This window comes from Protobothrops mucrosquamatus, unplaced genomic scaffold (assembly GCF_001527695.2).
Source record: "Protobothrops mucrosquamatus isolate PMUCROS unplaced genomic scaffold, P.Mucros_1.0 scaffold_155, whole genome shotgun sequence".
In the NCBI taxonomy this organism is placed as follows: Eukaryota; Metazoa; Chordata; class Lepidosauria; order Squamata; family Viperidae; genus Protobothrops; species Protobothrops mucrosquamatus.
Genome location: NW_015386231.1, coordinates 360,992 through 388,050, shown reverse-complemented (window position 1 = coordinate 388,050; position 27,059 = coordinate 360,992). Strand labels below are relative to the sequence as shown.

Sequence of the window (27,059 nt, the reverse complement as noted above, 5' to 3'; positions counted from 1 at the left end):
TCAGAAAAGACCCCTTTCTTTTTTCATGTGAAGTTGCTTCCAAGTAGGAAGGACAATGAACTTTTCCCGGGGGATTCCAAAGACTCTCATAAAATCATCATCTGACAGGAAATTCTATGGATGGGGAAAAAATAACAAGAGATGAGTAAGAAGGATGAGGCAGGAGCAGAGTGTAGAAACAGTGGGATTTCTCCCAATTCAGTTAAAAATATTAGCTCTACGGATCCCACCAGACTAAATTAATCATGCCAATTGCTTTTAAGAGATTTATTTTGATGGCAGGGAGAAACCACACTGGATAGTTTATCCGACTGAAATGTAAAGGGCTTACCGCACTGAACATTATGCACTGAAAAACATTTAATTGATGCCATTTAGAATATGGTTGTCATGAGAAACCTCTGGCAAAGGACTAAAAAAATGGATTGATGCAGTGACAAAGGAATTAACACGTACTGTCCTAGTTACCTATCTGCAGGCTGACTGTAAGAGGCAAAGAGAAAGCCTTCAATGAGAGTTAGAGCTAGAATCCTTCCTGATATGCTAATTTTGTAGATACATGAAATTTGGGGAGATATACTTGGCAACTGAGTTGCAATTCAAGCTTCTGAAATCCTTATTTGTGGTGTGTGTGTGTGTGTGTGTGTGTGTGTGTGTGTTTTAAGTCAGAGTTTATCTCTTAATCTGCTGTTTATGACTTCAGAAGCCTGATATGTTACTAGGTTTAACCCAAAATATTTGGAGCTGGCTTGTACAGCCATGAGAATTAGGAAAATACTACCTGCAAGTCTAAAATGGTAATTCCTGCCCCTCAATTCTAAAGCAATATGCTTAAGGGATGTCCTTATGGCATCTTTGAGACAAAGTCTGGTTACTCTTCTCGGCCCATGGCAAATGCTTGATAGGACTCACCTCCTTCTTAGCAGGATCCACATCTTCGGGTAAGTCCTCCAGACTGGAGAGCAGAACTTCTAGAGAATAGATTGGACTCTTGCTGCTGCTCAGGGTTTCAGGTCTGTCATCCTAAACAGAGCACAGCAGATTCTTAAAAGCTTGCTGAAATTTTCATGTGGACCAGCCTTCTGGTATCCTCAAAAGAAATGGAACTACAATTCCCAGTCTTCCCTGCTAGAATGGTTTCCCAAAACATCCGGCAGTGTTTCTCAACCTTGGCAACTTTACGATGTGTGGACTTCAACTCCCAAGTTGAAGTCCACACATCGTAAAGTTGCCAAGGTTGAGAGACACTGAAAGAGGTTGCTGGACTAAGCAGGACATTCCATAGCAGGAAAAAAAAAGATATTTCTGGCCTCTCCAGATGCAACCCTAGATACCTATCAGTGGTAAATGATGCTGGAAATTGTAGCTAAGCACATGGAAGGCCATAGGTTCCCCATCCCTCTTCTAGGTTAATGTTTTCTGGTGCCTTCTTTTATCCTGTTGCAAAGATTTAGTCATATCTCATTGTTAAATACCAAATGCTTAATTTAAAGGGTAAGAATCACCTTTTCTACTCCATGTCTGAAATGGTATAGGGTCTGAAATGGTATAGGGTCTCCTGCTTGAGCAGAGGGCTGGACTAGAAGACATCCAAAGTCCCTTACAGCTCTGTTCTGATTGATTGGTTGATTGATTGATGTTCCCACTGTTTTAGGTATGCAGTGTTTTTTCCTGCTGATTCTCTGCTTTGGGGACAAGTTGTGCTTGATGCAGAGATTAAGCAGAACAGCTGGTCCCCAGTAAAGGTGTTTGGGGAAAAATAATGAATTGTGTAGGATGTTGTGGAAACCCTTCTCTGAAAATAGAGCCTTTGGCCTTAACAGGAGCTTTAAATTATTCTATCACTGCCACCATCTTTTAGCAGCACACAAGCTTAGAAACAGCTTTTGCACAGGCAACTCAAAAACATATCATCAATCCAAAGCCACCTTAACTGAGGTACTGAAGAGGCTAAGAGGAGATTTGTAGAGGAAGGTGAACCAAAGTGGATCAGTCTGAGCCCAGTGTGCTGCGTTGATTTATAAGGCTGCGGGGTGAAGTATCTACCGTAACATGGACCAAAGCCCCCAGGCAAATCAGTTTTTAAGTTTCCAGGATTTCCCATTTAAAGGATCTTAGGAAGCAGCTCCTGAGAAAGCCTCTCTGTCTGAGGCCCTGGAGAGCTACTATAGAAAATACAGGGATATATCAGAGGTGAAGAACGTGTGTGCCTTTGGTATTACTGAATTGTAATATCTAGTATCTTCCCATAATGCCTGGTATTGTTTGGGCACTGTGGTTTAGCAACATCTGAAGGACTGTTAGGTCTCCACCTCTGGGCTCATGGGCTCAGTGACTGGATATGACTGAAATACAGCAGCTTCCAATTTCTCTTCCGGGCAGTTGCTTAAACTTGGGCAATGGTTTTTCCAGTATAAGCAAACTAACTTACATCTGCGACTCTGATCATGTCGTTGGCATCTCTCAGTTCCTTCTTCAGCTGCTCGTATGTCTTCCCTTCCTACAAAAACACAAAAGTCCATCATTTAAAGAGTTGTTAACACCAATTAAATAAGAATGCTGATATCTGAGTTTGTGATATGCAGGTGGAGGAGAGTCATTCTCAACTGAGAAGTTGAGAAAATCTGTCTCCCAGTCTGTACTGAACCCTGGTCATACCACACTAGTTCAAGAGGTGCTTTAAATGCCCTTCCTCCCAATAAAAAGAATAGTCAAGGAAGAACTTCTGCTCTGACAGTCCCTTATTACAAGTGTATTGTAGTGGAATGATAAGAAGTACTGGTATATTAACCCTAGGAACGTTCAGCATAGCTTATATTATAGGTTGTGGAATAAATTATCTTTCCACATTAAATGGAGAAATTCTATATTCACCTAACAAAATTTGGATGTACAAGTACGTTTTCTAATACTAATAATACTCCGAGGGAGATGGCTCATTCTTAAATATGATAAATAGATAAAATAAATATTTGCAACACTAAATGTCCACATTAAAAGGTCATATACGGATGGCTTTTAATTAAACACTCCAGGGCTGATGTAATAATCCCCAGAGTTTCAGAAAATAAAGTATATTTTTAGGTATTCTGTAGCTTTCACTTACACTCCATTTGTTAGGATCCCAAGCCAGGAACCAGCCAGTGAAGTTGGGTGGTTCAAAACCTTGCTTAATCACCAGGATAGGAGTGTCAACCTCCCTCCCGCTAGGATGGGTTTGCAGATACTCCTGAGCGGTTGCCAATGCCTCCTTCTTCTCAACTTCATTGGCTTCTTTGCCAACCCACATGAACACCTGGGGTGAGGGGAAGGGGAGAAGAGCAGCAGTTTTCAAATAACTTGAGCAAAAGATGAGCAAAAGACTCTAACTAGACCTGAGTTTTAGAACCTGTTGAGTTTTATGACTAGTTTTATGACTAGTGCTGTTGGAAGAGTCTATGGTAGTAAAAAATCAGAAGAATATGATTTTTATCTTTTCTAACACATTTTATTAACAGGCACAAGCTGTTGTGAGTTGCGGCTCACATCAGCAGATGCATAGCTGGCCAGACTAAAACAGCATTTAAATAAGGAAGCAGTGAGGGGAAATACAGGTTGGCTATAAAGGTTGGTTATCAAACGCAGATTACATATGAGACCAATTTCTAATATATCAATTACCAATTGTGTTAAAATCCCATTGTGTTTGTTGAAACATTGAGATAAATCACTAAGTGATCCTTTGGAAAAATAGCACAACTGAGTGGGAGTTTGCTGAACTCACAAACATCAAAAGATTTCAAGCTATATTTTTCCCCTCCCTTCCCCACCTCATTCCAATTAAAATCCTACGTCTGTCTAGCTATCCCATGCCAAGATTGCAGGAGAATCTAGAGAGGCCACAAGTTCCTCATTCCCAGACAACAAAAATACTTTCCCCAAGTTTAATATTTTTCCAATCAGGTGTCCGAATTTAGCTGAAGGGCCATCAGTCATGAATTCTGATGAAAGGAAATGGTAGTCTTCTCTTAAACACGGAACAGGGCCATGTAATAATTCAAGTTCATTTCCAAAGAAGCAGCTCTAGAATGTGGAGATACACACAGCTTGTGCCCACAGCTCTTTGAAACAACATTTTTCCCTTCCTGAATCATTCATTCATTCCCTGAAGTGGGTGACATATGAATTTAATAAATAAATAAGTAAAATCATGGCGGCGGCAGCAGAGGGCAGCCATAAGGAAAGATATGGATGCTTTAAAGAGTTGCAGACAGAGATTATCTTTGCCCTACCATGTACTTCAAAACATGGTTTGCATTGTCTGTAGAGAAATTTCCTCAGTACATTAGATTATAAGAGCTCCCCCGCCTTCGTAGAGGCTACCAGCTGCTCATGTAAGCTTTAGAAACACAGAAAAACAGTGACAGTTGTACCCTATCCCAGACTGTCATATATATATTAAACTAGTTACCTAGGAAGGCAATGTGCCCGTGGCTATTTTCATTGTGTATCCTATTTGTCCTTCATGAAGCCTATGTCAGAGAAGCTGATTTTGTTATCTTAGAAGCTTAACAGCATTTTGAGCATGAAAAGAGCCCTTCTGGGTCAGGCTAACATCTCATCCAGCCCAGCATTCTGTGTCACCAACAACATGTTCAAAAATCCACACAAGGATGCTAATCCTTTTCCACCCCCTTCCTAAGAGCTGCCACTTAAGAACCAAGGCTGTCTGCTACTCAAGGTTGTACTGGGTACTTAAGTCTAATAGTCATTAAAGGCCTTCTCCTCCATGATTTTGTGAGTCCCCTCAAGTCCATCCAAGCTAATAGCCATCAATATATCTTGTGACATGATGTCTTAGTTAAACAGAGCTACATTACAAAGTTCCTTGCATTTAGCTTCAGTGGAGAGAAGCATGTTGCATGCTCTAGAGATGGAAATAATTGAACATTGGAGTTAATGGTTTTGCTATTCTGCGTTTAGCTAAATTTTCACTTCAACCTCTAAACACAAACTGTTTATGTGTCTATGTATCTATCGTCTATCTATCACCTATCTTTTATGTATCTTAAGATATAACACAAGCCTCTAGTGCTAAAAGGAACTAAGGTGTCAAAAATTGCCTTTAACTCTCTAATATTAAACAAGATTAAAACATGTGGAAATCAGAGATATGAACTACAGCAAATCTAAAAAATGTTAGGCACTCCCAAATATCACCTGGTCCCAAGTATCCAGCAGCATAACGTCACTTTCACTCAGATCATCCTGGGCGAAGTCAGTTATCTCAATGACCACAAAGCGTCCAGTTTTGTTGGAGCATTCAAAAAGCCGCGGAGGATGATCAGGGATCTCTTGTTGCAGTCTGCAAGACAAAGATGGATTAGGTGACCTAGATCCTTCAAGATGGGCAACCACTGAGGTGGCTGAACTGTCCCTGCAGATCCAACCAACCCTGCAAATAACGAGGGACACTGGGAGCATCCTCAACAACATCTGGAGAGCTACGAATCCTCCACCCTTGCTCTAGATCTCACTTACAGAAGCTCCAAAATTATATGGATGGAGGCTGGATAACAAAGCCGCAGGTCAGCTGACTCTTTCCCTGACCTCTTTTATTTATATTAGGTTGTATATAGCAGAAATCTCTCATGGATGAAATAGTTTACTGCATCTGGAGGAAGCTTTTCACCCAGTGAAGCTTTTCTGCTTTCCTCAGGGTCCCTCAAGAAATCTGCTCTGGTGGTCCTTCTTTTTATTAATAAGAGCATTTTGGGTTGAACTCTAGTGGGAAGATCCTGCCAATGGAATCATTTTTGAAAAAAATCTCAATTCAGCTGTACTTTATACATTTCATCCCTTAGTTCTTGTTTTTTTTTTAACCATTTATCTTTCAAAAGTGCTACCAAATCCTTAAAATCAATGTGTCAGGTTTCCAGTAAAATACGCTTAAATATTTGAGTTAGTGTACAAATACACAAATTCAAACATCAAACATAAATATTAAGCGCAAAAAAAAATTATACAGAGCATAATAACTAATAGCTACAGAAATAATTTCAGTTTATGAGTTAAAGGCCCGGTTAAAGGCCCCGTAAAATAAAAATGGCCTCTTTGGAAGACTTCACACTAGGCCAGGGGTAGGCAACCATGGCTCTTTTATGACTCGTGGACTTCAACTCCCAGAATTCCTGAGCCAGCATGGCTCAGCTTGGAAACCTCTCCCTTTCCCCTCAGCATGGCTGGCTCAGGAATTCTGGGAGTTGAAGTCCACGAGTCATAAAAGAGCCAAGGTTGCCTACCCCTGCACTAGGCTTAGTGAACAGGCTTAGTGAAGAAGATCAAAATATTTAATGATTGAGTTAGAAGTCATTACTTTTTATCACTTGAATAAGGGGCTTTGCCTCCGAGCAGCTCCCAAAATTCAGCCGGTTCTTGTCCCTCAGCCACAGTCTCCTGAAGTCCATCACAGATAATAGCAGCCAGCTCCTTAGCCATTTCTCGTTCATCTCCACTACAACCCTGCCGTGAAAACCACAGAACCACAGAAGTGGGGGGGGGAAACACAGAGAAGTAGAGCCATTGTTAGAAATACTATCCAATTTCATCTCTTCTCAAACTTTCTTAAATAAAAATCAATGAATTCTCCTCTTCCCTAAAAACCTAGATTCTGCATGCCAAATAATCATTTTATTTTAATTGTGCATGTATGAATGTACACCCTTCTTTGTGATGTAAAAGTAGTAAAATAAAGGCCGTTGTCTTAAGGGCTTGGAAATTAATAGAATTAATTTCTATTCTATTAATTTCTATTAATTAATAATGTAGAAATTCTCTCATCCTTCAACTTCTAAAGCTCTTGGTCTCACCTTGCCATACCACAGGTAATGGTCTCCCTGTGTCTTCAGCAAGAAGACATCATTGGAATTGAGAGAAGCAGCAGAAGCCAGCACCTCCACGGCTTTCCTGTTGAAGGTCTCTATTCCACGGATTTGGAAGAGCCTCACTGGAGGCTCCAGTTCATTTCTGTCTTTCCTGGATGTCCCGCCCTGCAGAGAATGTGACAAAAAGGAAGAACAAACCAACTTTGCTGCAAACCAAATTCGTGGTGCAAAAGGCACCCTCTGGGTGTTTGGACCTTCAACTCCCATCAGCTTTGGGTAGCACGGCTGATGGCAAAGGATTCTGGGAATTGTAGGCTGAAACATCTGTAAGATACCATGTCATTTAAACTTTTATTACCAAGATCATCTGCAATTTCATAAGGTTAAAACTGGCTGAATAATTTTCATTTATCATGCAATCACTGGAAGACTTGAAGAACCAGGTTAGGTTATTCTGGAGAAAAATCTATGTAGTAACTAAGGATCAACATTGACTTGATGGCACATAATCAATCAAAATTTAATAAAATATATTTCAGGATGGAATGGATATTATGACTTTCAAAATTTTTCTGTGATGACTTATTTTCCAATGTCATTGGAATTATGCAAATTTGTCACCATATTCTTTTGTTGCTGAGCTGCTTATTTGAAGCTATTGAAACCAGTGACGTGTGGGAGCGCACCAGGTAGCAAAAGACCTTGAATGTTGTCCTGTTCATAATAAAATCTTTTAATCTGAACAAATCATTGCCTTTCTACTTCTTTAGTATCTTCCTCATCATAGACACTTATAGGCAAGAAAGGAAAACTCTTGAGTTTATTCCTTTCCTGTATTTGTTCCAGGCATTCAATAAGTTACTTAATAACAGAGTTGGAAGGGTCCTTGGAGGTCTTCTAGTCCAACCCCCTACTATTTCAGACAAATGGCTGTCCCATCTCTTCTTTAAAAACCTCTGGTTTTGGAGCACCCACCACCTCTGAAGACAAGCCGTTCCACTGATTAATTGTTCTCACTGTCAGGAAATTTCTCCTTAGTTCTAGGCTTGTTCTCTCCTTGATTAATTTCCATCCATTGCTTCTTGTTCTTCCATATGTAATCTCTTGAAAATAACTTATTTCTGTTTGTTTCAACCCAGATGGAAGACCTGCCTCTTTCACAGACATGACTAAACTAAAAGGACATAAGACCCATTCTGAAATCCATCAGCCAATATGACAATACAAGCCGAGGCCTTAGCAGAGGTTTTTACCCATACAATTCCCCCCCCATCCAATAATTGTTTCCCAAGAAACAATTGTTGCTATCTCTCAATCCCTTTTGGAGCCTGAGTGTCAGGAGCACCTAACTAGAGGCTAACTAAATCATTTCTTTTATACTGTGTGGCTTTTTTTCCCACAGCTTCTATCCAGGAGCAAAACAGAGTCAAATAGCAAACATAACAAGCTCATTATCCATAAAATGTCATCCGGTATTTCTCTCATGATCATTTTCAGAGAAGCCTAATGCTACCTAGAATTGCAGTCTTTATTTGAAAAGGGGTTGGATTTATTTTTATTTATTTGCTTGTTTGTTATTGTTTTTCCCCCAGGAGGAAAACTGAATCAAAACAAAAATGAAAGAATCCCACTGTCCGTTAAAAGTTACTCTGAAGCTAGCAGTCACAATTGTTTTGAGTTCAGACTTTAAGGAAAACTAACCCTTAAGTACCGATTTTCCACCTCAGAATGTTTTTTTCCCCTGCAGCAAAAGTGAGATAAAATGGAAATGTATGAGGCCCCCTGTACTTAAAAAGGCACCTCATTCTAATTGTCAAAAAGTTATTTTGAGTCAGGACTTCAAAGCCTCCTAATCTTAACTGTAAGTTCAGAGTTTCCTCTGCATGGCTGTTTCCTATAGGTTTCCCACAGATGTAAACTGAGTCAAAATAGAAAGGTAAAACACCCACTGTCACTATTAAGGCATCCTGAATTTGTGACACTTGTTTTGATTCCAGACTTCAAAAAAAGTCTAACCCTAACCTAAGGGCTGATTTTTCCCTTCCCTCAATTTTTGTCCTAGCTTTTCACCAAGTGCAAAATTAAAGATGCAACATGCAAATGTAAGAGTTCCACTTATTTTGTACTTCAAATGTAACATTCACACATGTTATGAGCTCAGATTTCAGGGCATATTAACCCTAATTATTTGGAGATTCTCTATTGAAATCTCTCCCCCCCCCCGTAGCTTTTGCGTTGAAGGAAAGGTGAGCAAAAAGGGAAATATGAGATTCTTTGTGTTCAATATAAAAAAGCACGCTAAATCTAACCATCACAGTCCTTTGTCAGTCCCTAGACTTCAGGTGATCCTTACTCTAAGCTTAAGTACAAGAGTTTTTTTTCTCAGAATATATTCGTCCCATAGTTTTTTCCCATGAGCAAAAAGAAAACGTCATGCTTGTTCTAAATTAGATTTCAGGGATTGCTAACTCTAGATCAGGGGTAGGCAACCATGGCTCTTTTATGACTTGTGGACTTCAACTCAGCTATGCTGACTCAGGAATTCTGGGTATTGAAGTCCATAAGTCATAAAAGAGCCAAGGTTGCCTACCCCTGCCCTAGATCTTATCTCAGATTCAGTTTTTTCCATAGCTTTTCCATAGGATAAAACTAAGCCCAAAAAACAACCCCAAAATGTAACAGCTCACGAGGGATAAAATGTCAACTCCAGTCTTACCATCCACTGCTTAAAAGCTATTGTCAAAATCAAATTAAATGAGTGTTGGCAGGCAATGTAATTAAAAATCACCCATCTGAATAAGTAGCTTGTGGGAGTTTCTAGCCAAGCTAAGGAAGTCCATCCTTATTATCCTGAATCAGACAAAATCTATTATTTTAAAGTTAGGAATTATGTTAGGAAAAGTCAGCTGCAGATGAGGTACATGTTTTTATGCAGAATTATACTCCATAAATGGTCTCTAGGTTAAAAAAAAACCCATTAACAGATTAGTTATTTAAATGCAAGGTTATTTTTTTGACATTGAAGCATGTTCACAAATCTTAGTCTGCCTTTCCTCTATGAAAGGAATTATAATTATCAGTAAGATGCATAAGGTAGCCTGGTATCTTTTATCATCCAGAGAGCCAATTCTGTGCACTTTTTTGAGAAAATGTTTAACGAGAAAATTAGTGGTGAGAAGAAAAAAGTCAATCTTCTAGAGTCTTTGAACTTTACATCACTGTCATTGTGCACAAAAAGTGAGCCAGTCCTGATTATTGCATTTCCAGCAGTTTTTGAGCATGAATTATCTATTTTGGCAATCAGCTCGGTGGCAAACCTCCCCCCTTCCCATGAATAAACATTTTGCATCAATTTTCTCTGAGTGTCAGATCTGCAGTAAATGTAATATTTATCTTCTATGGGTATCGTCATTGCTGCATATCAAATGTTGTGTTTCGGTCCCTGATTTTTGCGGGAGAGCAGATGCTGCATGATCCCATTTCCTACCTCAAAGATAACAAGCTTGCCTTTAAAGATGGCCAGGAAGTGACGTGGCTCCTTGCCCATATTCACTCGGACCTGCACAGGTTCCCCATTGAATTGCTGATCCATTTGCACGGCAAGAAATGCTGAAGCTGCAAGCTCATCCACTGTTGCATGGTGTCCCTGGACCCAGAGAAAACATCACATGGTTTAAGTTGGAAGCAACTGTAGCTGCTATTGTCATCTTACACCTACAGTACATTGGTTAAGAATTACCACTTGTATGTCTCATTAGCGGTCTTGGAATTAGACTGGAGAGATCTGGGCTCAAATCTTCATTTAGCCTTATAATCACTGGCTGATGGTAACATCAGGATCCCTCTGTCTAATCTACTTCACAAAACTTTTATGTAGGTAAAATCTCTACATGTCTATCTAAGCTTGTTATAGAGAGATTTGAATTCAGATTTTATAAGAGTAGCTACTAACACTTTGGATTAATTGCAAGAGATGATATAAATCTACTTCACAAGCAGATATAACATCTTTATTCCCAACTAGCTCTGACATTTCAGTTGTAAAACACTATGATGAGATGTCTGTGGAAACTCTCAGTCTCTATGATTTTATCATAGTTGAGACAACTATGATGAAATCAGCAAACTTGAAAAGGGTTGATCCAATTCTCTGTCCTCACATCAGTTGTCTCAGTGAAATTCTGACATTTATCCTTATTTTTTCTCCTTTAGTGCTAAAGACATGTGAGGGGTGGGGGGAGGATTAGAACAAGGCAAATGTCATGGTTCCGACAGATGAAACTCTTCAAAGAACTTCGAGGCATTGTTTACCTTAAAGAATCTTTATTCGAGAAGCATAACATCGGCACTAACATAATTGAACACTGCTAACATCAGATGTTTTTGCTTTGACAGCAATGACACAGAAATAAAGATCTGGACCTGTTCCAGATCTGGCTCCAAATCAGGGTTTCCAGTGCCATCCATATGGAGGACCCAAAGGTGCTTTTTTTCAGGAGGCAACTGGACTTTCTTGTGTTTCTTTTTGAAGATGTTTCGCTTCTCATCCAAGAAGCTTCTTCAGCTCTTGGGACAACCATACCTGGATGACTGAGAATCTCCATAGACTCTATGGAGGACGTTCTGTTGAAATTGCTAATATATATTGTGGACCTAGGAAGATTCAGGGAAGGCTCAAAGAAACAAATCACTTTATGGCAAATTCTAGTGCAACCTAAATATTCTTAGGCCTTGGAGAATAATTCTTTCATTGCCTAGTGTATAAGCCAGTACTTCCCAATTTTTTTCCTTCATGACCCCAAACCCCTTAGCAGACTTTAAGTCAATTTAAATATCCCTGTTGTGATAGGTTCATGTGTTATTACCCAAACAAAACCCACTTTTACCGAATTTGGGATAGTTGGAATGAGCAATAAGTAAATCTTGAAATGTAGTTCAATTATATCAATTAAGGGCAATTCAGTCCTGGTCTGAATTTAAAGAAATTGACCTGTTAAGAATGTCTATAGAGATTCTCAGTCATCCAGCTTATAGTTGTCCCAAAGAGGCTTTTTCAAAAACCAACTGGACTTTTTTTGTTTTTTCCTTGAAGACATTGTGCTTCTCATCCCAGAAGCTTCTTCAGTTCAAAGCAAGAACTGAAGAAGCTTTTTGGATGAGAAGAAAAATGTCCTCAAGGAAAAAAACAAGGAAGTCCAGTTGCCTTTTGAAAAAGCACCTTTGGGAAACCTGTGAAGAAGTTTTACATCTGAGATTCTACACCTACCTGCCAAATGTAAAGTACGTAATGTGGCTTATTTTTCAATTCATAGGTATACAGGATTAAATAGCAATCTCCACCATAGAAAAATCCATGCCATTGTTTCTCCACTTGTACCAACTCCAGGTTCTCAATCCTCCAGACCTAGAGGTGACGAAACAAAGGATACATATAGCTGTTGCTGGAAAAAATAGGTAGCCTTCCTAACTTTTGACTTCTTGAGACAGTCCAGAATAATAATAATTATAATAATAACAACAACAACAACAACAACAACAATAACAACAACAACACAAGGCACTTGCTTTGTGGACTGGTAGTTGGAATGGATGCACAACCTTACCTACACCTGTTGACTAACTAACATGTCAAGACCCACATAGGTATTATAGATATTTCCTATAAATCCTTACTTGCAATGAAAAAAAAGAACTTATATGAAATGATAGGAAAATGTGGGATAGTTAGAAATTGATGATAACTCTGTCTGGACTTTCAGTAAAAACCTGTGAAGAAGACAAATGTGTTTGCACATTAATAGTTTCATCTGGAAGCACACCAGATTCTGGCAGGCATATTTTTCACGCTTCCAACATTCTAGCATTTGTGACCTTACATATGTAGAAGCACAGATATGGATCCCTCCAAATGTCAAAAGCTAAGAGACGAACACTCATATTCTATAGTCAGTCTATATAATAGGAACGTAAAGGGGAGTCCCTGCGGATTTTATTCCACTGGTCGTTGCTGACTTTAGGGGTGGTGCTCATCTCCATTTCAAGGCCATTGAGACAGCACTATCCGAAGACCTTTCCACGGTCATGTGGTCAGCATGACATCACAGAGTGCTGTTACAGAGCTCAGAATATATAATGCCTGGCATGATGACAGTGCTATGTTGTCAAAACGGCATCTCTGTGCCTGCAGAATTCACTATTTCCTATCAAGAAAATTCAATTTAAGAAACAGGGGGGGAAAAGTTGGTTTATATTCACAAGAAAGTCAGCAAAGAAAATCCAGCTTCCACAGCACAACAGAAATTGTAACTCTCACCTCAGCTTTTCCTTCCCCGTCATCTACCATCCTCTCCTGGGCTGCCAGCTGTGGCAAAGCATGCAAAGCCGAAACGTCAAATCCCTCCTGGCTCATCTTAGCTTGAAAAGGAAGGAGGGGATCATTTTAGACCAGAGCTCTGTAAGGTGGAAAGCAAGCTCTCACAGGAAGATGGGTGAAATTAAAGAAATCAAAAACATTTAAAGATCATGATTAAGTAGAGGCACATCGCAAATCAGATGGGCCTGAATTAGGCAAGAAGGATAGGTGGCCCTCCAGAGATTGCTGAGCCACTCAGTATCTTCCTCTTGAGAATTGCAATATTAGGGAGGAATTGGGGAATTGTAGTTACCCCTGACAGCTCATAGTTTTTCTGCCTCTGGCATGTGGTTTGCAGAGCAAGTTACCCTTTAGTGTTTTATCCTAAAGGGGGAAAAAAGTGTGTGTGGGGGGGAGGAGACCACGATCTAAAATTCTGATAAGAAATTTAATACCGAGATTAATATTGCACATGGTGTAACAGAATATCATTACACACACACACACACACACAGAGAGAGAGAGAGAGAGAGAGAGAGAGAGAGAGAGAGAGAGATATTGTCACTGTCTGTTTTGAGGGCTGGAGCAAGGATTTGTGCAGAGGTGAATGATGACTGAGCAGCTGAGGGTCCCAATTCATACTTCCAGCCTACAGCAGTGGCATGTGTGGGTGTGTGTCTGTGTGGGTGTGTCTGTGTGCATGTAATGCTCATGCTCTCATCCTAAAAAATCCATCCATCCCCAAATCATGTCGATAAGATAATTTCAGTATGGAAATCATTAGATTTAGATTCTACGTTTAGTTTCTACAACTCAAGATGTCACATATAATGTTTCCACCTCCTATTTTCCTCACATGATCCTTGTGAGGTTCTCTGGATTGCAAAGCAGGACCCAGCCTGCTTTCATGACCAAGGGAGGACTAGTCTCCTGGTTTTTAGCCCAGCACTTAGCTAGCATACCAGATTTACTCTCTATAACTTGAGGTGATCGCTAAATAACAGCAAAAAATCCCAGAGAGCCCTAATTCTTTGGTGCCATCTAATGGCAGTCTGAATTTTTGTAGCCCTGTAGCCTTTGTTACAAGTTGGTTTCAACTGCAGGAAAGAGTCAGATGAGGATGTTACTTAATTCTCTATTCAGATGGCATACGACGGCATCATATTCAGCCACAAGATCTTTCTTACCGATTCTTCCCGCGTTGTGGGCTATTCCTAGCCCTACGGTCTGTTCCTGGACTTTCCAATTCTGAAACAGCTGCTTGAACATGGCTGACTCTGCTCCATCATGTACAGTCTCCACATTGGTGCTGGGAGGATAGCCTTTCTTCCTAATAAATTCCTACAGGAACCAGACAAATGGCATAACAACTCTGTTTCTACAATATACTAAACTCTGTTCTGCCAAATTAGATAACAGAAGTGAAAATAGCTATTTACTGTATATGAGTATGATTCTGCTGACTTGATTCTATGGAAGTGAGAATTGTGTGGGTGAGTAAGTCAAATGCCATGAGAATGGAGTATATCTGGAGTGTGTATGATAAAAGAAAGCCTTTTGAATGGGTGATGAATTAACCTGGATTGAATCCAAATCAGTGATCAGCAGAGGAAAAAAGTCTTTTGAGGTGATTGGGTCGTAAAGAAATAATGATTTAGGAGAGCAGGTCGAAGAAAAGAAGATGAAGAAAATTGTGGTTGGACAGAGTTGACAAAACTCTACAAAAAATTTTAAAAATAAAAGGGAATACACAAAGGAGAGTATGGATGGGGTGCAAGCAAAGATGGTTTGCCATGAGCAAAAGTTCCAAATAAGTAGAGTGAATAGTGATAGTATAAATCAAATATACCTGTGTTTTCTTTCCTTTTCCATATGCTGTATTTTTTTTGGTTTACTATGTCTTACTTCTTTTCTGCTGTTTGTGTAACACTGCAGATCTCAAAGGGGAAAAGTATGATAGATGTATATGGTTGCCTTTTCTCTCCGGCAATTTTTCTTAGACATATTATCATATCTGGGCTGCAAAACTCCAGACAACCACAAGATGGCAACAAAGCTACATAAGATTCTCACTCTGCTGTCTTACAGGGCTGATTCAGAGTTTCCCTGGGCAGATCTGAGCAAGTAGTTCATGCATACAATTGGCCTGGGGAAGATCCTGCTCTATCTAGTGATCACTGTATGTACTATTAAGCAAAGGCTTAATAATAATAATAATAATAATAATAATAATAATAATAATAATAATAATAATAATAATAATAATAATAACAACAACAACAACAACAACAACAACAATAATAATAATAATAATAATAATAATAATAATAATAATACACAGCTGGAATAGTGGACTGGACTCAAGCAGAACTAAAAGCAATGGATAGGAAGACCAGAAAGATAATGACAATGAATCATGCCCTTCATCCACGCAGTGACATTGACAGACTCTATCTACCAAGGCAAATGGGTGGGCGTGGAATGTTGCAAGTACATCAGATGGTTGAAGAAGAAAAAATGGCTTTGGAAGAATATCTGAAGGACGATGAAGATGCACTGAAATTAGTATATCAGGAAGGCTTACTGTCTACTGGAGAGACCAAACTGGCCTACAAGAAAGACCAAATGAAGAACAGAATAGAGGCATGGGAAGACAAAGCACTACATGGCCAATACATTAAAAAAATAGCTGGGAAAGCAGATAATAACAAGACCTGGCAATGGTTAAGAGCAGGAAAATTGAAGAAAGAGACCAAGGGACTAATTCTGGCTGCACAAGACCAAGCCTTAAGGACAAATGCATATAAAGTCAAAATTGAGAAGACAGCAACAGACAGTAAGTGCCGCCCATGCAAAGAAGCTGAAGAAACAGTGGACCACCTGGTAAGCTGCTGCAAGAAGATCCCACAGACTGACTACAAGCAGTGGCATGACAAAGTAGCAACAATGGTGCATTGGAAGATCTGCAAGAAATATCATTTGCCTGTAAGCAAAAACTGGTGGGATCATAAAATAGAGAAAGTCATAGAAAAGATAAAATTAAACTGCTCTGGGACTTCAGAATTCAAACAGACAAGCACCTGCAACATAACACCCCGGACTTAACAATTGTCGATAAGAAAGACAAAAAAGTCTGGATAATGGACGTGGCAGTGCCTGGAGACAGCAGAATAGACGAGAAAGAACTGGAGAAGATAACAAAATACAAAGACCTACAAATAGAAATAGAAAGACTGTGGCAAAAGCAAGCAAGGGTAATACCAATAGTAATAGGCGCCTTGGGTGCAATCCCGAAACAACTGGAGCACCACTTGAACACCATTGGCATTGACAAATTCGCTATTAGTCAATTGCAAAAGGTGGCCTTACTAGGAACTGCTTCCATCCTGCGACGATATCTGTAATACCATCAAACATCCACATCTGCCTAGCCCAGGTCCTGGGTAAGGACTCGATAGGTAGACAAAATGCCAAATCCAGTCTGAACATCTGGCTGACTGTGCGATGATCCATAATAATAATAATAATAATAATAATAATAATAATAATAATAATAATAGTAATAATAATAATAATAATAATAATAATAATAATAATAATAATAATAATAATAATAATAAGAAGAAGAAGAAGAAGAAGAAGAAGAAGAAGAAGAAGAAGAAGAAGAAGAAGAAGAAGAAGAAGAAGAAGAAGAAGAAGAAGTTGGAAGGGACCTTGGAGGTCATCTAGTCCAACCCCCTGTTCAGGCAGGAAACCTTATACCATTCCAGACAAATGGCTGTCCATTTGTGCTTGTGTTGTTCTATTAGAATAGAGCCTGTTGCGAACTAACACTGATCTTAAACACACACAAGTGAGTTATAATTCTTTTAAATATTTCACATCACTAGCACCTGGAGCATGTAAGCTTTACTTTGTTAAGAAATCTATTTAGAATCTAATTTTAAAAAGAGAGAATTGGGAAGCAGACAGTTGAGTTGGATTGTTCCACCATACCAGGGCTTTTGACATGGCTGTTTGTTTCTCCAGCTTGGTGGCCCCTTTTCCCTTCCAGACATAGATTTTTATCCCACTGTGATCCAGAATGTAGCAATCCTAAGGCCCAAAAGAGATCGTTAAGAACACAGTATAAATAGTTTAAATCATTTATTGCAAAAAAAAAAAAAGTTTAAATCAGTGCAAAAATGGCTTCCAGTGGCCACTGAATTGGTTTTCCAGTCATTGGGAAATTGATGAAAATTAAGTATCCTAATTTCCTGCCCACACCCCTGACAAACAGACTATAAGAAAATGCCTCTACACACTTAGGCCATTCATCTACCTGGCTCAGTTCTCCAAGGTTTTAAAGCAGGAGTCTTAGTCTTACCAGAAATCCCTCTTCAGCAAAGGCTGAAGCACAACTAAGGCCCCTCTCTAATGCCAAACTTAAATTGGACAGCGAGCAAAAAATATTTGATATATTTTGTGTGGTAGCAGGATAAGGTCAGGTTTATTGTAGAGAGCAGCAACTGACAGACAAGTGTACAAATATTTCCACTTGTAGCATTCAGGTATTCCCAGCTATATTCGCGCAACCCACTGAGATACAACTCGGCCAGTCACATTTTAGCCTAGCCAATTGCGCAAATCTTTGTGTGGTTAATATCCAAGAATATCATTTGGCAGAAAATTGGGCTTTGTGACTAAACTGTGATTAAATTGACCATAGCAAACACAAACTTATGTCTCCCAAATCTTGTGCCAAAACACTGCCTCGTATGTTTGCCATATGTTTGGATTTTAATCAAATATTTCTAGGAAAACATTGTCAGCAAAAGAATGTAGCGCTTCAATCCACTTTATGTAATAATCCAACAGGCTACTCTTGTTGATCTTTTGGAGCTAAGAAGCTCAATTTAGCACCACCTATTATGCCATGTCAATCTTAGACTTACATTGTGGTTTAATAATTCCTGCCTGAGAGGACGTTTGCCTTCTTCTGTAATTTCTATTTGCCCTCCAGCGTCTGTAACACTAGAAAAGAAGACAAGATTGCTTGGTTGGTGAGTCTGAGTGTTGGAAATGGCAGAATTCCTTAACTATTTCTTTTAGAATTCCTTACAAAGTTGATTCATTCTTTCCAGAGTATCGAGTGTGAAGTTTGATTCTGAGGTCACACAGGTAAATGTAAATTGATTGATTAAGTGTAAATTAACCATTACAAATCAAATACTTATATCAATACTTCCCATTTCAAAAAAAAACAATTACCATTTCATCTCTAATGCAGGGACCAACTGAGTTACTATAAATAACTGATGTATAAGCATGTGTGAATCTATCCAGAGAGATGTTACTGCTCCTTTTCTGTTTTAATATCTTGGTATTTAGTTTCTGATTGTATTAACTATGATCTGGCACGGTGGAATGATTTGTGAATGTTCAGCAAGTATATATCCCTGACATAGAGCAAAAATGTGTGTTAAGTTACAATCTGACTATAATTTTACAGATTTAAAATCTGTATTTAAAATAAAATAAAAATTCTAGGAAAATAGCATCCTATCAAGTAAGTAGCATCAGTGAAGACGTTCTAATAAACTTCAGAGATAGTTTCAAAGATAACTACAGTAGCTTCAGAGATAATTTTGGTTTTGGCTTTGAAACCATTCACAGATCTACAAATTTGGTTTATTTTATCAAGGTTTATTTTATCAAGATTGACATACTTATTCCAGCTTTTCTTGCCTGGCTGGCATTAATCTATCTCTACCATCACCCTGCATGTTAGCTCCACTTCCCTTCCCTTCAGTTGCCATCTATTTCATTCTTCCTCTCTCCTTGCCTTGACATACCAAATACTACAGGCCTCCATGCAAGGTCCTCCAGTTTCCCCCAAATCTCATTTTCCTTTCCTTTTCAAAGTGTTGTTGAAAGCTGAAGTTGGCAATTTTTGTATTCTTCCAATCCAGCTCCATCTATGAGTACTATAAAATCTTTTCAATGGAAGTATAATTTATATTCATAGTCGAGCCTAGTTGTACAACGGCTGCATCAGTAACACCTATGGTCAAGTCTTGGCCACGAGTAAAAAATTTTCAACACACCAATAGAGGAAGAGGCTGGCCTTCAGCTGTTGATCCACCATCTCATCAGAAACGGCAGGTTCAATTTCGTGAGTCCTTTCTCCCAGCTCACTCTCCAACACCTTCATCAAATCTGAACTGGCTTCTTCATCATCACCCTCTGTGACCCCAATTTCAGCACGGCCTCCACGTTCTCTGTCGCGGATATCTTGGGCAAGAAGCATAGCCTAATAAAGAAAGAAGGGACATGGGAAGTTGCCTCATATGTAATTGGACCATTGGCCAGTCTAGCTCAGTTCAGTGGATCTTGGGTGGCATTGATTCTCTATGTCAGGGGTCTTCAAACTTGGCCCTTTTATGACTTGTGGACTTCAACTCCCAGAATTCTTCAGCCAGCTGGCTGAGGAATTCTGGGAGTTGAAGTCCACAAGTCATAAAAGGGCCAAGTCTGAAGACCCCTGTTCTATGTACTGTATTAGGAAATTTATTTATTTATTATTTGTCAAAGTTATAGGGGCCAGCCATCTCACCCAAAATGACTGTACAGTAAAACCAAGAATTAAAACATTTTGTAAACCCATTAAAAGTATAAACACTGATAAAGAAGACCTTGAGAGGGAATATGTTTACATGCAATATAACCAGCATGCAGCTTTCCTATTACCAGGAGATCTCCAGGCTTGCTGAAAACAAACACATTTTGAGAACTTTGTGGAAGGCCATAAGGGATGGGGCTAGCCTCACCACAGGAAGGATTATGTATAAGAAGGTGAATGCCATGGCAAAAAAGACTCACCTCCTAGACAAGAGGTAGCCAACCTTGGCTCTTTTATGACTCGTGGACTTCAACTCCCAGAATTCCTGAGCCAGCACGAGTCATAAAAGAGCCAAGGTTGCCTACCCCTGTCCTTGTCTCTGTCAGATGGAACACCTCTGCAGACAGGACCCACTGCACGACTCTCTGCAGACCTGATGGGACTGGTAGATGTCCCTCAGGGAAGAGATGGTCTTTCAGATAACCTCAAATTGTCTCTGCCTTTTCTGAAGTTGCTAGGAATGGAACCCAAGACCTTTTGCATCCTAACCATACACTCTTCCTCCGAGTTATGCTTGCCATGGCGTTACCATAAGCAGATATAGCTCACTTCATAATTTCTTTTAGCTCTCTGTAGCTTCATGTACACCACAGATACACAAGATGGAGTTCTAGAGATCCATGTAGCTGCAAAGGCCTTAAGTGTGATCCTCCAAAAAAAACAACAACACTAAATAGAAGGGAATATTTGTAGCTCAGGGTTGAAATGTGGGGTCCTTGTTACTCCCTGAATTTGGTTGTTTTCTTGCAGATGTTTCATTACCATACTAGGCACTGATGATGTTACCTAATTCGGTAATGAAACATCTGCAAGAAAACCACCAAGCTCAGAGGGCACCAAGGACTCCACCCAACACTAAATGCCACCCTTAAAATCTTCATTTGCACGCAGTAAGAGAGAGACATGGTTAAACACATGAAAATTAATCTTGATAAGGACATTGATTTAATTTATATTAAAGTGATAGGAAATGATTTCCTTAAATATTAAATTTAGTTTTCAGTCTGGGACAGCCCCATTTTTTGATCCTCGTAATTTCTGGATTTGGAATAAGGTTTCCAGCTCAAAGAAAGTTCTATATCTCACATCCACAGAAGCGGATACATTAAAACAACCTAGGTTCGTGATGCTATTGGAACAAATATAACAAAGGAGTGTTTGTCTTCCATCTGTCTTACAATTTTTTCCCCTCTTTTCTCCGAGGGAAGAATCGTTGGCAATCAAATTCTTTTCTTCTCCACTCCGTGGCCAATAGGACCTTAAGAAGGGACAGATCTGACCCAGGGACAACAGAAGCAAAGAGAAAGTTTTGCAAAAATTCCCACACGTCATAGACCAGGGGTGTCAAACTTGATTTCACTGAGGGCTGCATCAGCATTGCGGTTGCCCTTGGGGGGCCAGGTGGATGTGGCCAGAATGGGTGCAGCCTAATGGGTGGGTATGGATGAAGTGGGTGTGGCCTACTGGGTGGGTGTGGCCAGTTCTACATCATTTGCATCAAGGGTGCCCGTGGGGGCCTGGGCAGGAGTGGGACAGATCTGAGAGTCTCTGGCAGAATGGGGTGGGACTGGGGCAAGTGCCAAGGCAGCAGGGGCCGTTCCCTCACTGTTTCCAGGATGGCTTCGCGGGCCACATGAAACCACTTCGAGGGCCGCACCCAGCCCCGGGCCTTGTGTTTGACATGTCTGTCATAGACTCTCAGAGGAGAAGAAGTTCCCCAATCCAAGCCATCCTGCTACCCTTTTGGACGGCGGTAAAACAATACCTTCAGCCGCTCCTGCTTGTTGCTTTCCGGGCCATTCCACTGGACAATGATTTTACCCAAATCTAGAAGGAACACGTCACCAAGGTTAAAGCTGTCCCAGCTTATCTCCACCTGCAGATGAGGAGCGTACAAGAGCAGACAGGGAATGACCAAGAGAGGCAGTCTCTTGACACATAGCATGTGGCTTATGTGAAATATAGGAGTCAAACCATGGTTGGGGCTCAGGCTCACCTCTCTGGCCATAATGTTCCTTTTTCCTTTGACGTGTAGAAGCCGCTTGACATGGTAGACATTGGTCTCTGTGTGGTTGAAGCCAGATGCCCGGCCTCCTTTCTTGTAACTGTCCAAGTTAAAGGGAAAGGGAAAGGATACGATAGCCAGACAAAGTGGATAACAGTTACTGAGGGTTAAAAATACTCAATTTTGATTTCATGCTAAAGAGGGCTAAAGATGACCCTTAGAGATTTATACAAACAGGGCTTTTTTTTGTCATAGAACGCCCAGAACTGAGTTTCGGCACCTTTTTGGGATGGAATCTTGTAGGATAGGCAAGGCGGGCTGTATGATGTGTGTGAGTTCTGGCACCTTTTCTTTTTACAAAAAAAGCACTGTCTACAACTAATACCACCTGTGTGCATGAGGCTTTGTGGCTAATGGTTTCAGGGGAATTCAGGAGACTGCAGTGACTGGGAACGGAGGAAGTGGAGAGGGGGTAGAGATCAGGAACAGGGACAGCCAATTTCCACTAGTATAGTTTTCTGTCAATTACTGTCGAGGATGGGCGGAGGATGTTTCAAGTCCACAGTGGGAAAGGCTGTTTTTAAATACGGTACCTACTGTGGCTTGACTATCTCCATCTAGTGGTTGGATTAAGTAATGCATGTCTCTTGAACTCGGCCCACAGATATTTCTAATAAGAGCAAAAGGGCATATTGTGGGAAGAAAACAATTATTCGCAATATCAGCACTTCAAAGTATCATTCAGCGATTTGATGGTGTGAAATGCCATAACTGACATTGAAGCAAATACCCCAGCCATCATGTGCACACAAACACACATCATATTCACTATTAAAGAAAGCCTACCCCACCCCATCCACCCCCCCATGGCTTTCTTCTCAAAATGACTTTCTCAGCCTTTTGGCAAAGATCAAGATACTCACATGATCCCTTTCTTAAAATAGCCCTTGAAGAGCTGAGATTCATAGTCTTGCATCTCCCGGTGCTGCACTGGGACTCCACCAAGATAGTCATCCAGTTGGATGGTATAAATGGCAGCAGAGCCCTGTTCATCTCGTGAGGAGCACTTTCCAATCCAGTAGTGAACATCATAGGAGAGGACGCTGCCTGATTTACGGGTCTGCAGGTAGGATAACGGTTATGAGGCACATAAAGCTGAATACATGGTTATTGTAAAAAACTGGGGTACCGGTACCTTTTATATTCCTTCAAAATAAATAAATAATAAAGTATCTCACTATCTGGGATGTTTCCATCTTACTATTCCTATGAGTTTGTACCTAAAGTCCAAATATATATATTTTTTAATCCTAGTGGTACAGCAATATTACTGCTAGAGAACTCAATGGCAGAACTTTATTTGCAGATAATCCGAGGTTCAAACTCCAAGTTTAAAGCATGTTTCTCAACCTTGGCAGCTTGAAGATGTATGGACTTCAACTCCCAGAATTCCCCAACCAGTTGAGAGTCGAAGTCTACACATCCTCTGGGTGCCAAAGTTGAGAAATACTTCTCTAAAGGTTGAAGAACTATCAGCTGTAGAGAGTAAAGACCTCCTTTGCTGCGCTTGTCAAGTTTCGAAGCATGGTTTTGCTGGTGCGACAATTATCGCTTCTCAGCTTGCCAATTAACTTGGAAGGAGGGAAAGGAATTGGAATGCAGACTTCAAAGATCAAGAAGCCAGAACATGAGAATCAAGGACAGAGCACCAAGTATCTGGTCAGACCCAGAGACACTTTCTCATAACAATATTTTTCCGCTTAGTTGAGCAACGTGACCTGACCAAGAGGGAGGAGGGAGAATTCCATACTTTTACTATATGGGGTTGGGTGGGGTCTTGCCAGAACTGGTTTTACTTTCATACGTGTCGAAAAGATGTACTCAATAAAGTTTTACATTGAGAGATCGGCATGTCTCGAAGATGTTTGATCGGTTGGATTCGTCAGTCAGAACTGTGATAGTGCTCTTCAATGCCAGTTCTAGCAATCAGTTCAGGAATTGGCTCATTTGTCTTCTTCTTCTGATGTTATACAATTACAATACATGTGGCAAAATGCTCGTATCCATCTGACACTGTAATATTTGGTGTTTGGCCTATGACTAGTATTGTTTTTTGAGTATCTGGCATATTGAATCAAACACAAAAAGTTATATTATACAGAAATGCATCATAGCCAACTTTCAAGTTACTTACTGAAAGGAGAACATAGCAGTCGCCTTCATAGAAGCTGCCATGAGTTTTTGGAGGCACCAATACTAGATCCATATTCTGGAAAGAAGAACATACCATTAAAAGATGTGTCCATGGCTTCACTCAAGATCTTGACCCATTGGGTCTCTGTCCAACCTCTCCAATCTAAAAGTATCCCTCCTTGGGCTGTTGGTTTGATCTCTGAGATTGGTGATTTGGCTGCAAACGTTTCATCTCCATTCGGAGGGACATCTTCAGTGCAATTTTAATTGTGCTCGTCTGTCAGAGCACTGGCCTTTAAATACCTTTTTGGGTGATGTAAATTGGTGTGGTGTTATTGAGTCATGGTCTGGTTTCGGGCTGTTTGATTGGCTGGTTGTTGTTGCTGGGCCACAGTCTTTGGTGTTTAAGTATCATCTGTGTGATGCAAATGGTGTTTGTTTGTTTGTTTGCCTCTGAGTCATGGTCTGTTTTTGGGTTGTTCGACTGGCTGGCTGTTGTTGAGACGTGGTCCGGTTTCTTGTGGGTCTGTGGGTGTGGTTTTTGTTGCTGTGTGGTGGGGTGTCTGGTTGTTTGTTTTATATGCTGCCTTCGGGATTGATTCGTTCTCAGCGGTTGGTAAATTAGGTCGATGTTAATGTGTCTGTTTATTGACTTATTGGTGGACAACCCTCATCCCCGATGCCAATCAGTGTATTCAGGGCAGCTTCCTTCTACTGTAATTAATTGTGTACTAGACTTACCTTTCTGTTGCTTACTTTGGCTTTAATTGTCTAGTTAAGGAATGATCAGAAAGTATAGAGTGGCATTTACTGATAGACATCTGGAAAGTTTTCAATAAATTGCAAAGTTTTCAATGCAATGACAAACAATAAGAACAGCCACTTCAAAGCTATTCCCATCCCACCTGTACAGGTAGTCCTTGATTTTCAACCACAATTGAGCTCAAAATTCTTGTTGCTAAGTGAGACAGTTGTTAAGTATGTTTTGCCCCACTTTACGACCTTTCTTGCCACAGTTGTTAAGTGAATCACTGCACTCGCAAAAGGTCATCACACGACCCCGGGACACTGCAACCATCATAAATACGAGTCAGTTGCCAAGCGTCTGAATTTTGATCACATGATCGTGGGGATCCTGCAATGGTCTTAAGTCACTTTTTTCAGTGCCGTTGTATCTTTGAACGGTCACTAAATGAACAGTTGTAAGTTGAGGACTACCAGTACTGATAAATTCTGCATCCAAAATCAAATATGGGTGCCTTAGGTTAGTTCTTTGGCTCTGGCTACAGTCAGATGCTGCAGAAAGGTAGACCTTTTGTAGAAAAATGTGACTTTTTTGTTTTCATTTCCTCCTAAAATGCCAGATGGGAAAAAGGGAAAGAGGTCAGTGACGGACATATTTAGGTTCTTACACTAGGAATATTTCACCACATATTCTCTAATTTGGGGAGAGAGGTGTTGAATTGCCTGCAAAAGTCATCTAATTCTGTCCAAAAACATAAGCACCCTGAATCTTTTACATTCGATTTTAAAAGAAGCTGACTACAAGACCCTTGTGCCTACTTTATACATATTTTGCAAGGTGGGGTTTTAAAAATGGTATTTATATAGAGTCTGTGATTTTCATAAACTTTACTCATCGAACAGTGGGGGGGGGGGAAGAGTACATTTAACATTCAGATTTAATCTCAGACACATCGGATATCCTCCAGGTGAATAAACCGGCCCATAGACCAATCATATGATTTTATAAAACGCCTTTTACAATCTAGCTAGGATTGTCACTTCCTAGATGTCAGGTTCTAAAGAGGCCCAATATGGAACAAAATGGTGAACATTCAACAGTGAATCTGGAAGAAGAAAGAAACCTTCAAATGAACATGGCAAGAGCTGCATTCATCCCACCTCCACTCTCCAGATGATCAGTCCAGGCATATTGGTTACAGCCTTGAAGGCGCTGGTCAGGGCCATGCTCTCTTCCAGTCTTTGGAATATCCACAACCTGCCAAGCAAGAACAAGGATATCTTCTTTAGCATCCCCATGAAACCACTGAGAGAGATCATCCATCGAATGAGCATTGTCAGTCACTGATCATCCACAAAGGCCTGTCTTCACTCCAGGCTCCCCATCCTGGTTTGGAGAACATGCTGCAAGTAGTCATCCCTAGACAGTTTGGTGGGTTAAGACCTATGGAGTAGTGCAAGGGTCTGCAACCTTGATAACTTTAAGACTTGTGGACTTCAGCTCCCAGAATTCCTCAGCCAGCATAGCTGGCTGAGGAATTCTGAGAGCTGAAGTCCACAAGTCTTAAAGTTGTCAAGATTGCAGACCCCTGGAGTAGCGTCTTCAGTGGCAGTCCCTCATGTTGGAATAACTTGCACCTGGAGGACCAGTCAGCTCCCGCCCTTTTATTTTATTTTTTAAGGAACAACTGAAGAAGTCCCTCTTTCATGGGTCTTTTGCTGAATTGAGTTTTATGAAAGCAACATTTTAAAAAAAAGATTTTATATTTGTAATCTTTTAGGCATTATGGATGTATTTAATGTATTGTTGTAAGCCACCTACAGTCATTCAAAGGCAGCGTATAAATAATAGCAATAAATAAATAGTTCAGCCCCCTGCGGCCTTCCAAAGGACATACGGGCTAGCACGTCTTTGAGAGCAATATTCAAAAGCTGTCACTTTGCATTGTTAAACACATGAGTTCCAGTCTGTTCTGACAGACACAAGATCGTAGTTTGTGAAGTGCATAATGAGTTTATAATAACAACTGTCACCATGATTATTAATAATGTTTGACAGTAGTTTGCTTTTTATAATAAATCTGAAAATTGCTATTTTGGGGATATGTAACAATTTCATTACAGTGACCATTGTTTAGTATGACAGCAAACCACTAGAGGGCATTCTTGCTGTGCGTGTTTTAACCCGGGGATCCCCAGACCTGTGGGTCCACCCTTAAATTCATCTTCCCAACTTCAGTT

The 27,059-nt window shown here is 40.2% G+C and overlaps 1 protein-coding gene across 1 annotated transcript; it reads right to left on the bottom strand.

Annotated features, from left to right (window-relative positions):
* AVIL (advillin) lies at positions 1 to 26,045 on the bottom strand. Its single transcript, XM_015820645.1, has 19 exons — positions 25,980 to 26,045; positions 24,076 to 24,150; positions 22,805 to 23,001; positions 21,873 to 21,981; positions 21,642 to 21,752; positions 19,302 to 19,507; positions 18,150 to 18,228; positions 17,212 to 17,310; positions 14,403 to 14,556; positions 13,177 to 13,277; positions 12,130 to 12,267; positions 10,351 to 10,509; positions 6,849 to 7,028; positions 6,356 to 6,501; positions 5,200 to 5,344; positions 3,107 to 3,295; positions 2,432 to 2,500; positions 913 to 1,023; positions 1 to 114 (listed from the first exon to the last, which is right to left on the bottom strand). The coding sequence occupies exons 1-19, from the start codon at positions 26,043 to 26,045 to the stop codon at positions 1 to 3; spliced, it is 2,448 nt and encodes an 815-aa protein (XP_015676131.1).
* Between the last annotated feature and the right edge of the window lie 1,014 nt (positions 26,046 to 27,059).

Excerpts from the sequence above, each read along its gene's own strand:
- AVIL (XM_015820645.1), bottom strand. The coding sequence starts at position 26,045 with ATGGCCCTGACCAGCGCCTTCAAGGCTGTAACCAATATGCCTGGACTG. Across the intron at positions 6,502-6,848 it reads ATTACCTGTGGTATGGCAAG|GGTTGTAGTGGAGATGAACG; the intron begins GTGAGACCAAGA and ends TTTTCACGGCAG. Across the intron at positions 2,501-3,106 it reads GGGATCCTAACAAATGGAGT|GAAGGGAAGACATACGAGCA; the intron begins GTAAGTGAAAGC and ends GTGTTTTTGTAG.